General features: G+C 45.3%; 1 protein-coding gene and 1 non-coding gene across 3 annotated transcripts in view; both read left to right on the forward strand.

Moving 5' to 3' along the window:
* The window catches only part of lrrc32 (leucine rich repeat containing 32), a 34,230-nt gene extending 18,841 nt beyond the window's left edge, over positions 1 to 15,389 (forward strand). The window contains exons 3-4 of one of the 2 annotated variants that reach the window (XR_013498905.1): positions 7,864 to 10,163; positions 15,059 to 15,389. Coding sequence is in view for 1 of the 2 variants with exons in the window: in XM_078222568.1 (XP_078078694.1) it covers positions 7,864 to 9,756 (1,893 nt within the window). In the remaining variant the exon portion in view is untranslated. Of the gene's footprint in view, positions 1 to 7,863; positions 10,470 to 15,058 lie in introns of those variants that run through there. The other variant, XM_078222568.1, reaches the window with a different exon arrangement.
* Positions 14,251 to 14,322, forward strand: trnae-uuc (transfer RNA glutamic acid (anticodon UUC)). Its single transcript has one exon. It is a non-coding gene; the product is annotated as a tRNA-Glu (tRNA).
* Positions 15,390 to 15,595: the final 206 nt, after the last annotated feature.

The following is a 15,595-nucleotide window of genomic DNA, read 5'->3' on the forward strand; positions in this document are numbered from 1 at the left end:
CTCATCCCCATTCTCCTGCCTTCTCCCCATAACCCTTCAACCCATTACCAATTAAAAATCTGTCTAACTCCTCAAGTTAATTAACTGTCCCAGCATCCATCACTCTTTGGGCTAGCGAATTCCATGGATTCACAACCCTTTGGAAGAAGTAGTTTCTCCTCAACTCTGTTTTAAATTTGCTGCCCCTTATCCTAAGACTATGACCTCATCCTAGAATGTCCCACAAGAGGAAGCATCTGCTCCACGTCTACTTTATCCAGACCTTTTATCATCTTGTATACCACAATTTGTTCTCCCCTCGTTCTTCTAAATTCCAGAGAGGATAGGCCTAAACTGTTCAATCTCTCTTCGTACGACAAACCCCTCATCTCTGGAATCGATCCAGTGAACCTCCTCTGAACTGCCTCAGTTGCTCTGGGCCTCTGCGATGCTGGCAGTTCTTGACAGGGTTAGTCTACAACAATAGCTTCATGTTTAGCCTAAGAAGTTCTAGCTTTCGAGAAGGAGTGACAAAGTTGGAACTCTTTTCTCTAGGAAAGAGAAGGTTGAGAAGTAACTTCATGGACCTTGTGGCAAGGCCAACACAAGGCATCAATACAAGATGGTCACTAATCAATCCAATAGGGAATTTGGAAAAACTTATTTTCCCAGAGAGTAATTTAATAATAAATCTTAAATTAATATTTGCCACTCAAAGGCCATTTTACAGTACACTATATAAAAGAGTCTAGGAAGGTGGAGGGAGTTAAAATATAGATCAGTCATGGCATGATTGAATGGTGAAACATTCAAGGAGCATTTTCTTCATTCATTCATGGGATGTGGGCCAACATTTATTGCCCAACATTTAGAGGACATTTAAGAGTCAACTACATTGCTGTGGGTCTGGAGTCACATGTAGGCCAGACTGGGTAAGATTATCTTACCTAAAGAGCATTAGTGAACCAGATAGGTTTTTGCAATTCTTAATGGTTTCATTGTTACTCTTAGACCTTTAATTCCAGATTTTTATTGAATTCAAATTTCATCATCTGCCATGGTGGGATTCGAACCCAGGTCCCTAAAGAATTGCCCTGGGTCCCTGGATTACTTGCAACAATGAATGCCACTACATCACCGTCTCCCCTGTAGCGAATATAATTGATGCGTTTCAGGGGAAGCTGAAACATTTGGAAGAAAGGAAAATAAAGGTTATGTTGATAAGGTTAGGTGGGAAAAGACTCAGTGTAAACACTAGCATGGACCAGATGGGCTGAATGGCCTGTTCCTGTGCTGCCTTGCTATGTAACAAAGTGTCTGGGAGAGCTGAATAAGGAAGTGGGTTGTGAGCCGTGTCTTCTACGGTAAATTGACAATATTGCTAAGAATTAACAGCATGAAGGTCATGGCTAAGACTGCCCGCTTTTGTGCAGCATGAAACCCAAGGCAAAGATGACACAGCTTAATACAGAATAATGCAGCCCATGTAATTGAGAGTGTCGTGAGGAAGCAATGCAGGGATCAGCATTGAGTAACAATGGGGGAATACCTGAGAGTGTAATAGAATGCCATTTCATTCCAGTGAACTGGTCGACAATTAAAACAGGATGTTGGTACTTTTGAAATAGGGTCACTGGATTCCGGGATAGATTTCACTTGGAACAAAAGACTTGCATTTATACATTGTCTTTCATCACCACAAGAATCAGTCAACGAAAGAGGTGTGGTCATTATTGTAGTGTCGGAAATGAAGCAGCCAATTTGCGTACCCATCTCCCATCCACCCACAGTGAGAGTGACTAATGCTTTTAGGTGGTGGGATGAAGATTGAGCAGGACACTGGTGACAACAACCCTGTACTATCTTTAAGTTTGTTTATTAGTGTCACAAGTAGGCTTACATTAACAATGTAATGAAGTTACTATGAAAATCCCCAAGTGGCCACACTCCGGCACCTGTTTGGGTACACTGAGGGAGAATTTAGCATTGCCAATAGAGCAGCACGGTTGCACAGTGCTTAGCACTGCTGCCTCACAGCTCCAGGGACCTGGGTTCAATTCCCAGCCTAGGTCACTGTTTTTGTGCAGTTTGCATATTCTCCCCATGTCTGCGTGGGTTTCCTCTGGATGCTCCGGTTTCCTCCCACACAGTCCGAAAGACGTGCTGGTTAGGTGCATTGGCCATGCTAAACTGCCCCTTAGTGTCCCAGGATGCGTAGGTTACAGGGATTAGTGGGGTAAATATGTGGGGTTACGGGGATAGGGCCTAGGTGGGATTGTTGTCAGTGAAGACTTGATGGGCCGAATGGCCTCATTCCGTACTATAGGAATGCACCTAAACCAGTTTATCTTTCAGACTGTGGGAGGAAACTGGAGCACCTGCAGGAAACCCTCACAGCCATGGGGAGAATGTGCAAACTCCAGACAGACAGTGACCCAAGCCGGGAATCGATCCTGGGTCCTTGGTGCTGTGAGGCAACAGTGCTAACCACTATGCCACAAGTGCCGCCCACAGTAGATGTTCGGGTGAATGAAATAGACCCCACAGCTACTGTTCTGAAGAATTGCAGGGGAGACTTCTCTCTGCTGTCTGGGGTTGATATTTAGACACCCCCCCCCCTGCCACCCCAAAACTCCCCCCCCCAGGCCAACAATATTTATCGTGTAGCTGTTTTGGGATCTTGCTGTGCATGTATTGCCTGCTGACTTTCCTACATTGCAACAATAACTGCACTTGCTTAATCGGCTGTAAATGGGTTCGGGTAGGGAATGTTCTCTGCCTCTTTCCTCCTTCTAAGACACTCTTTAAAATCCTAATCTAGCTCTTTGACCAAGTTGTCATTTGCCCGGATGTCTCCTTATGACCTCAATGTCAAATGCTGTTGTGATGCTCCCGTAAAGATCTTGGGATGTTATTGTATTAAAGGTGCTGTATTAATCTATGTCTTTATTGTAAAGTGCTTTGGGACTTCCTGACTAATAGTTTCTCGAATGTGCAACAACTTGGAAATTCCCACGCAAGGTGAGCAAAAGATGGCCCCTTGAATTTATCCCACACACTTGCTAAGTGCGTAAGAGGGGATGTCAGTTCTGAGGTGGAGAAAGGCACTATAAAAATGCAGGCCTTTCTTTTCAACAGCAGTTGTTTGGAGAGTTCTTTATTCTTTAAACGTTGAAGGCAGAGACACGTGCGAGGCAATGACCATCTCCAACTAAAGAGAAGTCAATCACTTCCTTTAACACTCAATGGGATTACCATTGCTGAATCCCCCACTATCAACATTCTGGGAGTTACCATTGACCTGAAACTGGGATAAGGGCAGCTGACACATGGGAGCACCACCACCTGCAAGTTCCCCTTCAAGCCATTCACCATCCTGACTTGGAGATTATCGTCCAAGATTAAAGCGCATGGAATTGGGGGAAGTGTATTGAGATGGATGGAAAACTGGTTGGCAGAGAGGAGACAAAGAGTAGGAATTAATGGATGCTTTTCAAATTGGCAGGCAGTAACTAGTGGGGTGCCACAGGGATCGGTGCTGGGACCCCAGCTATTCACAATATATATTAATGATTTGGATGAGGGAACAAAATGTAACATCTCAAAGTTTGCAGATGATACCAAGTTGGGTGGGAGGGTGAACTGTTACGAGGATGCAGAAATTCTTCAGCATGATCTGGACAGGTTGGGTGAGTGGGCTAATCAATGGCAGATGTAGTATAATTTGGATAAATGTGAGGTTATTCACTTTGGAAGCAAAAAGAAGGCGGCAGATTACTACCTGAATGGCTGTAAATTGGGAAAGGGAAGGGTGCAGCGGGACCTGGGTGTCCTTGTGCACCAGTCGCTGAGGCTAAGCATGCAGGTGCAGCAGGCGGTAAAGAAGGCAAATGGTATGTTGGGCTTCATTGCGAGAGGTTTTGAGTACAGGAGCAGGGATGTGTTGTTGCAATTATACAGGGCCTTGGTGAGGCCACACCTAGAGTTTTGTGTGCAGTTTTGGTCTCCTTTTTTGAGGAAGGATGTTCTTGCTCTCGAGGCAGCGAAGGTTAGGCTAGACTCGAAGGGCCAAATGGCCTCCTCATGCTCCAATCTTCTATGTTTCTATGAAATACATTGCTGTTACTTCACTGTCAAAATCCTGGACAGCACTGTGGGTGTATATACACCACCTGGACTGCAGCGATTCAAGAGGGCAGCTTACCACCACCTTCTCAAGCAACTAGGGATGGGTAATACATGCCGGCCTAGCCAGCGACGCCCACACTCTGTGAAAGAATAATTTTTAAAAAGGCACTGATTGTCTAGGTTTACCTATCATGCCCACTTTCTGGTTTCATTAAGACACTTTGCTACAATTGTGTGTCTTTTAGAGGACAATAAATTTTTTTAAATTTGATTTATTTTTGTCACATGTATTAACATACAGTGAAAAGTATTGTTTCTTGTGCGCTATACAGACAAAACATATCGTTCATAGAGAAGGAAAGGAGAAGGTGCAGAATGTAGTGTTACAGTCAGAGCTAGGGTGTAGAGAAAGATCAACTTAATGCGAGGTCGGTCCATTCAAAAGTCTGACAGCAGCAGGGAAGAAGCTGCTCTTGAGTCGGTTGGTACGTGACCTCAGACTTTTATAAATCTGCTCAAGAATCTTCTGAGAAAATTCCCGACTATTAAATAAAACTCTTTAATTATGGGATGCCTGCTAGTTGTCGGGAACTCCCCCTGGGCTTTAGTCTTTGCTGCTGTTATCACTTCATCTTACAATCAGCGTGGTAAAACAGGAGCTGACCATGTAGAGAAAGCCCGGATTAAACCGCGATCACTCCCAGGCATTTACAGCCTAAGCTCTGGGCTGGAGTGGCTGGGAGAGGGGAATGAGTGCCAATGACTGTTGTTGCCTGATCGCCTGTTAAAGAAGCACTTTCACTGACAAAGTGTTCTTCAGACCGCCAGACATCCCAAAGCACTTTGCAGCCAAGGAAGCCCTTTTGAGGTCTAGTCACTGCAAGTTGGCAGCCAATTCGCACAAAGCAACTCCAACAAACAGCAACGTAATAGTAATCTGCTTGGGTGACTTTTGCTTGAGGGGGTGAATATTGACCAGATCAAGAAATTACCAATGTGATTTCAATTTTTGTCATTTTTACTTTTTAACACCAATTTGAACCAATGCAAATTAAACATGAATTAACAAAGGATGCATCAAATAAAAAGACAAAGTTCATTTTTAAATAGTTGATACAACAAAGATATGTCTTAAACAACCACAAGCATTTCCTTTCAATATGTGTGGCTTTGAGTAGCTTCATAGTTCCAAGATGTTCTTCTTTATGCACGCAGGGTCGATCTATCTGACAACAGCTTTCACCTCGGAGTTTCATAAACTTCTGCGAGCCCTCTCTCCTCGGTTCACAACAGACCTGTTGATTGTAGCTCTCCAGAATTCATTTTCAAATGAAGCCAATAGCACCCAGTCTGGCAAAACACAGTTCTCCGAGCTATTCACACAGCCTTCCAGGCTTTAGACCTTTTTAGCCTGTTCGCACAATACTCACAGTCTAAGTGCTCCTGCCTCTGTGTGCTGTTCGCCTTCTGCCTCTTGCTCTCCAGTGTATCTGCTAGGCACATGGCTTTTGCGTGTTAACTTCCATTCAGTTGGTACTGTTTCCAGGTCGAGGGTCAGTCCCACATATGAGCCAATATTTCTTTTATCCAAGGGAATTACCCCTTTACAATTGATACAATCTTGTCCTCAAACAATTACAAATTCCACAGATGTGTTAAAGAAATTACAATGGGTCAAAAGTCCTCCCAATTGTTAAACAGATGCTTTCTGTTTCTGCTCGGGTAGTTGTCCAAGATTCTGTAGCACCCTTTGCATTATGAAGAGGAGCAGGAGGGGTCTTCCTCTCAACATTTGTCCCTCGAGGAATATGATCAAAGTGTGTCAGCCACGCCTCAGCGGGTAACACTTTCACCTACGATTGAGACTGTAGCATGTCCAAGCCCCACCTCACAGACTTGAAAACTCAGTCTTGCACTGGAGCATCGCTCCAAGTCTTTTGGATTTAATTTGATTTATTATTGTCACATGTATTGGTATACAGTGAAAAGTATTGTTTCTTGTGCGCTATATAGACAAAGCATACCATAGAATCATAGAAACCCTACAGTGCAGAAGGAGGCCATTCGGCCCATCGAGTCTGCACCGACCACAATCCCAATACCGTTCATAGAGAAGGAAAGAAGAGAGTGCAGAATGTAGTGTTACAGTCATAGCTAGGATGGGATTGATTTAAAGCTGGTTATAAAAGACCCCAGTCTATTGGGGAAGCGATGGCCTAGTGGTATTATCGCTAGACTATTAATCCAGAAACTCAGCTAATGTTCTGGGGACCCAGGTTCGAATCTCGCCATGGTTGATGGTGGAATTTGAATTCAATAAAAAAAATCTGGAATTAAGAACCTACTGATGACCATGAAACCATTGTCGATTGTTGGAAAAACCCATTTGATTCACTGATGTCCTTTAGGGAAGGAAATCTGCCGTCCTTACCTGGTCTGGCTGACGTGCGACTCCAGAGTCACAGCAAAGTGGTTGACTCTCATCTGCCCTCTGAACAAGGCCAGCCAGCGATGCCCATGTCCCACGAATGAATTTTTTAAAAAGTTGGGTTATTACAACTACATTGAGACGGTTTCATGGTCTTTTTAAAGGTGCCATCTCTCAAAGGACCAAATTTATAACATCCAACTTCACCATCTTTTTTAAAAATTCATTCGTGGGACATGGGTGTCACTGGCTGGGCCAGCATTTATTGCCCATCCCTAGTTGCCTTTGAACTGAGTGGCTTGCTGGGCCATTTCAGAGGGCAGTTGAGAGTCAACCAACATTGCTGTGGCTCTGGAGTCACATGTAGGCCAGACCAGGTAAGGGCAGCAGATTTCCTTCCCTGAAGGACATTGGTGAACCAGATAGGATAGGTTTATCCGACAATCAGCAACTTGCTCTGGCGGGATGTGAACTCATGGTTTGCAAGATTCGTTTTTACATCAAGCTTAGAAAATTGTGGTTTCCTTTTTCCTGCTTTTGAGCCAGGTATCCTGTGATCTTTGAGTGAGCCTGGCAATCTAAGGCCAATTGGTGACAAATTAGGAGAACTTTCACATGAATGTGCAAGGCTAAAAGACTAGTTGGCCTATTTTGTGTGGGAGTGCCCTTAATTTGTGGCTTATTGACACGAGTTTGTTCATGACTAGATACTTCCCCTCCCCTCAACCCACCACCCTCCTCCCCCGGCACAGAATCTCCTGGGAGAGGCAACAACAGAGGGGGAAAAAAGCCCCAGGGCTAATAAAGGGAATAAAATACTCTGGGAAAATTCTTCTCCGATGCCCTCTGGCAACTGAAAGCCATGTGGTAGGCCCATTAATAACTATTTAAATACTAAATTAGATATGCAGTTGAGACTGGCCCGAGGTTTGTTTTGCGTAAACAGGCTTTAATCTTCAGAGTCTAGATTTGAGCCTTTGGCCACAGCTTCCATTTGTTAAGAAAACTAATATTTAGTTTGGCAGACGCACTGTTAGCGGATTCACGTTCGCAAATGCATTGTCGCCAAAGTTTGTTTTCTTTGCAATTAAAGCAAAGAAACTTGCACGAAAGGGCGAAAGGCCCTGCATTGGCAAGGTTAGAGAGAATAAGAGGTCAGCCACTGAGTGACACTACAACTTGCTTTAAAAAGCCTGTGGGCTGAAGCAGGGGGGGGGGACAATAGAGGAAAGGGAAACCGGCCAAAGTATTTCTGGCATTGTTTGGATTTGCAAATTGTGTCCAACGCAAATTAAACTTGTCTTGTTTTTTCGTTTCCTTTTTTTTAGATAGAGGCAGAAGCGTTATGCCAGAACAGAGGCCTGAACATAATCCCTATGGGTCTCCCATTTAACATATGGAAACTGGATTTATCTGTTAATCGCATCCAGAGTCTCATGATGGAGAACTTGACTCACTATAACTCCATTCAGCACCTGGATTTGCAGTCCAACCACCTGGCATTTATCCAGCCAGGTGCCTTTGCCAGCCTGTCCCACCTGGAGGTGCTTAACCTCGCAGACAACCTCTTGGATCTCAGCAAGCATGGGCTTGGCAGGCTACCATATCTGAAAAGGCTGGAGTTGTCAGGCAACAGTTTGTACACTGGCGTCATTGAGGATTTTCTAAAAGAGGCCCCCTTGCTTGAGGAGCTTTCCTTAGCTAGGAACAGCATCACCAAACTTTCAGACCACACCTTCCAAGGTTCTCCCTCTCTGAAGCACATCAACCTGCAACACAACGTCATCATCGAGATCGAGTCGGGGGCCTTTCGGTCGCTCTCCAACCTGTCTGTGCTGGATCTGGCCATGAACTCCATACCCTGCATCTCCGACTTTGACCTCCAGCAACTCCAAGTCTTGAACTTGAGCAAGAACAGCATTGAGCACTTCCTCGCGGCCGAATCTGAAGATGAGTTCCGTCTGCAATGGCTGGATCTCAGCGATAATAATTTGCTCTACTTTCCGGTTTTTCCCAAGAGGAACCGCCTCCAGCACCTCGATCTGTCGCGGAATTCAATCCAAGGCTTTTCCCCACCATCCTCGCTACTGGGAGGGAGCCTAGACCAGAACTTAACGAACGTGACCAAGTCCTCCGCGTCGGTGTACTTGACCGAATTGGTTTACTTGGATCTGAGCTACAACGAGATAACTTCCATCCCGTGGGATTTTTTCCGAAGCATGAACTCGCTGAGGTTCCTCAACCTGAGCAGGAATTGCCTCCAGAGTTTTGTTATCGCTGAGATGAATATGTTGAACTCGCTGGTTGAACTTGAGCTGAGCTCCAACGCATTGCGAAACCTCTCGCTAGCCACAAACAGCCTTCAGTTTCTGGAGAAATTGTACCTTCAAGACAACTACCTACATAACCTGCCTTCCAATATTTTCAGGACTCTTTACAAAATCCGAATCCTGAATCTCTGTAACAATGATATCAGTGTTTGTCCAGGCACTCTGAAGCGTGAGCAAGACATGGATGGATGTGTGTCGTTCTCTCGAATCATTTCACTTGGGCATTTAAATCTGCAGAACAACAATATTAAGCATTTACCTCCCCAAGCATTTCGTCAGACTCCCCTTGTGGTGTTGGACATTTCCATGAATCCTGGGGTACACATTCATCCGGAGGCCTTGTCAGGCCTGGAGCCCCTATTGACCTACTTGTCTTTGCAAGGTAATGGGCTTCTTTCACCGCTAAGCGTGAACCTATCGCACTTTTACAATCTCAGAACCTTAGACGTGTCTGAGAACCAGTTGACTGAGCTGCTCATCACCAGCAAGGACTTGCCTTTAGAAAACGTGGACCTGCGTAACAACCGTTTCACTGTCCTGCAGGAGATCACCCTGGAGATGCTGAACGGGACCCTGCGGACCTTGCTGCTCTCCGGCAACCCCTTCGATTGCTGCCGGTCCGCCTGGATTGGGCGGCTGGCCTGGGTCGACATCGTGGACAAGGGGTCAGTTCTGTGCCGTTACCCAACCAAAAATGGACACTCGCAAACACACCTGTTCAATGCTCAGCCCAGCCTCTGCAAAGAGGTCTCACCAGACTGGACAACGTGGAGTCTGTTGTTGCTAATATTGATGATTGTAGCCTTCATTGCCATTGTCACAGTTCTGGGATGTTGCATGGCACGGAGGCAGAAGGTCAATGCGATATTCCTGCACCATGTAAAAGCCTAGGCAATGGACCTTCTTTATTTTCCTTGTCAGTGTTTAAATGAGGGGAACAAATGTTTTATATAATCAAGTTCAGATCCCGCGGCCATCACGACACGTGGGTTTTGTAAAGATAGCCAGCCATTTTGTGTGGAATTTCCTGACCTTGATAACTGGACCTTCTTCTCAAGAACTAGAGATTTGCAGAAGTGACCAATTGACAGAAGATTAGTTGCTCTTTAATTGACTCTAGACTGTGCCCCAGGTCATTGTTCCTCGATTACATTCCCCACAATAGGAGCCAGGTTAAACATGGATCCATCTGAGCACTTTAAGATCACAACTCTGCCCCAGATTCAGGACTACCCAGGATCAATGACACATAGCGAGCAGATTCAATAGAAACCTTCAAAAGGGAAATAGGCAGCACGGTGGCACAGTGGTTAGCACTGCTGCCTCACAGCTCCAGGCACCCGGGTTCGATTCCCGGCTTGGGTCACTGTCGGTGTAGAGTTTGGACGTTCTCCCCATGTCCATGTGGGTTTCCTCCGGGTGATAGCCGAATACTTCATAGAATTCCTACAGTGCAGAAGGAGGCCATTCGGCCCATCAAGTCTGCACCGACCACAATCCCACCCAAGGGTGCTCTGATTTCCTCCCACAGTCCAAAGATGTGCAGGTTAGATTGATTGGCCATGCTAAATTGTCCCTTATTGTCTCGGGATGCGTTGCTTAGAGGGATTAACAGGGTAAATATGTGGGGTTAGGGGGATAGGGCCTGGGTGGGATTGTTGTCAGTGCAGACTCGATGGGCCAAATGGCCTCCTTCTACACTGTAGGGTTTCTATGCTTCTAGATGAATACATGAAGGAAAAATGTTTACAGGGCTATGGGGAAAGAGTATGAGAGTAGAGCTAATATAAAAGAGCTGGCACAGGCATGATGGCCCAAATGGCCACTTTATCATTAACCAATTTCACCCATCCTGGTAACGGTTTTAAAAATCCGTTAATCAAAATTGTTTTTCTGTTTGTGATGAGCCACTGAGACTGAGTGATGTGGGACTAAGGCATGAAGACCAGAGGGTCCTAAATGCAGTCTTTGGTCAACTCAACAATCTCCATCTTGGATTCAATTGCCTACAAGGCCCACGGGGCTGAGGTGGAAAAAAAATCCTCATTATCCAAGGACCATGAGGGAATAGGGTATGCAGATTTGGTTATGTGACTAGGAGTGGCAGGAGTCTCGTATGGGGGTAAACCACAGAACTGTTGGGCCTGTTTCTGTGCTACGACCTGAATCTTTCTGGGAAGTGTCTATGGACGGCAATGAGCTGTGAATTACCTCATAATCAAATTAACTACCCATTCGATACTTGGGGACACAAAGCCAGAGATATGGGGGTGTTGTTAGTGTCTCCACCATTCATCAGTGCGAAGAACATTCCGGAAAGAAAAGTGTTGGGTGAAGTGACTCAAATTATGTCTCACCTGAAATACATGCCATATGCTTATGTTGCTGAACCAGCAATCCAGAAATCTGGACTCATGAATCCAGAGGCAAGATTTCAAATCCCAACATGGCTGCTAGGGATTTTAAATTCAGTTAATCAAATAAATATGGATTGAAAACTAGTCTCAGTAATGGTGACCTTGGAAGCTATGGATTGTTGTAAAAAGCAATGTGGTTCACTGATGTCCTTTAGGGAAGGAAATCTGCCGTCCTGACCTGGTCTGGCCTACATGTGACTCCAGACTCACGGCAATGTGTTTAACTCTTAAATGCCCCAAGAAGGTGGCTCACCACCACCCTCTGAAGGGTAATTATAGATGGACATCAAATGCTGGTCCTGTCAAAGCTCGTAATTGAATCTTTTAAAAATGCCTTGATTAACTTGTGCCAGGATAAATATAGTTTCATCGTCACCGCTTGCTTGCTTTCCTGCCTCTTTTCCATTTGGTTACATAGACAGGGTGCGAGACAATTGAGGCAGGGAAGCATTTGGATGGATCTCGATGGAGAAACCCCTTGAATGAAAATTCTTAAACAGTGGGGCTGGGAAATAGAGCAGACATCAGACTGAGATTGAAATATGAACAGTAAGAAGTCTCACAACACCTGGTGAAAGTCCAACAGGTTTATTTGGTACCATGAGCTTTCAGAGCGCTGCTCCTTCATCAGTTAAATGTTGGTTTTAACCTGATGTTATAAGATTCCTTACTGTGCCCACCCCAGTCCAATGCTGGCATCTCCACACCTTGAAAAATGAAGTAATGAGGAGGAGATAAATCAAGAAAATAACGGTTAGCGTGCTTCCATCTTTGGGTTTAGGGTCGAGTGAGAAAGATGGGGAACCCCACAGTTCACAAGTGCTGAAGCCAACTGAGGTAGAAGAGTTAGGCACTGGAACTTAACCTCGGAAAACAGAGCAAACAATAGAAGGATAAGCATTCCCCCTTGTATAAATGCTAATGCCCCTCATAGGAACGGAAGGAGGCCATTCAACCCCTTGGGCTTGTTTTGCCTCTCAGTTTGATTATAGCTGACTTGCATCTTGCCTCAATATCCACTTGCCCAAATTCCATCAATCCCCTTCCCAAACCAGCTAGCTGCCAAGTGTAATCCGGATGTACTCAATCATATGAGTTGATAATGTGAATGTGCTCATGTCACACTGGCTACAGGAAGATTGGCAATTAGCTTGTCAACATCATTATGGATGTTAAATAAGGTGAGACGTGCGTTGAGTAGACTGGTGTTTTGATCATGTGAATGTTTCTAAGTTTTGAATGAGAAGTATTTTACAATGTATTATAAAAACAAGTGACAATGTCGAGTTTATCTGAAGATAATTTTACCAATTCCTGCCTTGATACTATCCTTGACCGGATGCCATAGTGTCTGTGTGTATCTTTATTATAACTGCAATGCATCATACCTGAAGGGATAGGCCACAGCGAGCAGGAAGCCACTAAGACTGAAAAGAGTGTGAGAGAGATGGATATATTTAGATTTCTTTTTGTAGGGTTATGGGGAACAGACGAGTGGGATAGGGTGAGTAGCTAGCATGAATGAGATGGGCCAAATAGCTGCCTCCTGCACTATAATCATTCACAACCATAGGACACACATAAGCATTTCAAACATTCAATGAAGTACTTCTAGAAGTGGAGTGACTTTTGCAATATGGGAAACATGGCAGCTAGTTTGCGCATTAAGTTCCACAGGCAGCCTGTGGTAGATGATTAGGTCATCTGTTTGTTCTTTTCCTCCTATTGGTTGAGAAGCAGAGAAAAAAGAAGCAGAAGGAGGCCCTTTGAACCTGCCCCATCATTCATTATGATGATGGCTGATCATCCAACTCGATAGCCCGATCCCGCATTCCCCCCCCCCCCCCCCCACCCCCCAATATCCTTTGATCCCCTTCACCCTAAGAGCTATATCTAACTCCTCCTGCAAACATACAATGTTTCGGCCTCAACTACTTTCTGTGGTAATGAATTCCACTGGCTCACCACTTTCTAGGTGAAGACATTTCTCCTAGTCTCAGCTTTACCCCGTATCCTCAGATTGTGACCCCTGGTTCTGGACTTTCCCCACCATCAGGAACATCCTTCCTGCATCTAGCCTGTTTAGGTTTGCTGGAAGTTTATAGGTTCCGATAAGATACCCCCATATTCCTCTGAATTCCACTGATTCAATGGGTGGGAATTTACAGCCTCACTCATCCCGAAACTGTAAAACCCCTCCCGAGGTCAACAGACCTTTCCATGGTTCGCTCCTCACCTGCTCCAATTCCCGGGGCGGGCGGGCCGCTAAAATTCCGGCCAATCTCTCCTCGTATGTCAGTCCTGCCATCCCAGGAACCAGCCTGGTAAACCTTCTCTGTACTCCATCTATAGCAAGAACATAGAACATAGAACATAGAAAGCCACAGCACAAACAGGCCCTTCGGCCCATCTTTCCTCAGATAAGGAAACCAAAACTGCACACAATATTCCAGGTGTAACCTCAAAGTGCCTGTTTAACTGTCGCAAGTTATCCCTGCTCCTCTCACTATGAAGGCTAACATACCATTTACCTTCTTGACCGCCTGCTGTACCTCCATTGACTGGTGTACAAGGACATCCAGGTCTCGTTGCACATTCTCCCTCTCTCAATTTATAACCTTTCGGATAATAATCTGCCTTCTTGTTTTTACTACCAAAGTGGATAACCTCACATTTATCCATATTATACTGCATCTGCCAAGCGTTTTACCACTCACTCAGCCTGTCCAAATTGCACTGAAAATCCTATAAATAATATTAGCCAGAACTGCAGAACTCCTCTGAGCTACTTTGATGTAATGGGTGGGACCTTTTCTACACATCTTGAAGGACATATGTGGCCTCAGTTAATGTCTCATCCAAAACGTGGCACCGTTGGCAGTGCAGCACCCCCTCAGTTCTGTTTTGGGAGTGTGAGCCTGGATTTTGTGCTCGAGTCTCTGCAAGTGGGACTTGAACCCTTGAGTGCTCCCTGCTGGTCTAGTGGTTAGGATTCGGCGCTTTCAGCGCCGCGGCCCGGGTTCGATTCCCGGTCAGGGAATATTATATTCATTCCCAGAACCACTGATCACATCACTTCGGGCTTTGAAAGAGAACTTCTGACTCGGAGGGAAAGCCTGAGCTGTTGAAGGACTTTGAGAAGCATGGATCCTTCAAGCCTCTGGCTCGGAGACTGCGAGTGCTATCGTTGAGTGAGGGCTGCCAAATATTATGGTGGCCAATCAGGAGAGCGAATACAAAATTCCAGTTGATTCAAACTTAAATATGATTAATTTGAAAGACAGTTGCTGGTAACTTGAGCAGCGGCGAGTGGAGATAGCATTACCTGGGATGACCAGAATGACTTTGAACTCCAACCTGGAGGATTCCCTCACCTTGTGTTTGGATCCATCATGGACAGAGATTAGTAGCAATGTTGGTGGATCCTTGACTACCCGTAGACTAGGAGAACCAGGTGGATCTTCGCCCTGCGTGTACCGAGTAATTCCTCTGTTCTGATCCATAGAATAGAATCCCAACAGTGCATAAGGAGGCCATTCGGCCCATCAAGTCTGCACCGACCACAATCCCACCCAGGCCCTATTCCCGTAACCCCCTGACACTAAGGGGCAATTTAGCACGGCCAATCAACCTAACCAGCACGTCTTTCAGACTGTGGGAGGAAACCGGAGCACCCGGAGGAAACCCACGCAGACTAAGGGAGAATATGCAAACTCCACACAGACTGTGACCTGGGCTGGAATTGAACCCGGGTCCCTGGCGCTGTGAGGCAGCAGTGCTAACCACTGTGCCAGCTGCTAGTGTGTTTAATTTGGGTTTAATCAGGTAAATACTTGCTGCTCCAAAATATGTGTCCTATTAGGATGGGGTTGGGTTGCGGCGGGGTATGGTTGTGGGTGGTTAGCCATCGGTTTGTAACAGGTTAGTTTTTCCCCATCCATCTCGCTGCGAGAGTAATCTGACACTGCGCATTAAAGCATTCACATGATAACATCAACTGTAATCTCTAGCCTTCTGTGAAGTTCCTGTGTATTTAGCAGTGTAAAGGTTAATGCCTTATTTAAACTGTGATTTAATGAAGAAATAAAAGCAAAGCCAAATACTGTGCCCTCGCTTCTGTGCTTTGTGCTACCAGCCGGCTGCTTGCTGAAGTCATTAAAATGCGATTGTTACAACCTTGATAGAGCAAGACCACACAGTGGTAAATAGCTCTGTGGTTTTCAAGGAACAGTAAGATGTTGAGATTCCACTTGGAACATAAACAATGAATGGCACGGCCAGTGATGAAGGGGATACACTCAGCTGGCAGTATG

Source organism: Mustelus asterias, chromosome 10 (genome assembly GCF_964213995.1).
Source record: "Mustelus asterias chromosome 10, sMusAst1.hap1.1, whole genome shotgun sequence".
Taxonomy (NCBI): domain Eukaryota; kingdom Metazoa; phylum Chordata; class Chondrichthyes; order Carcharhiniformes; family Triakidae; genus Mustelus; species Mustelus asterias.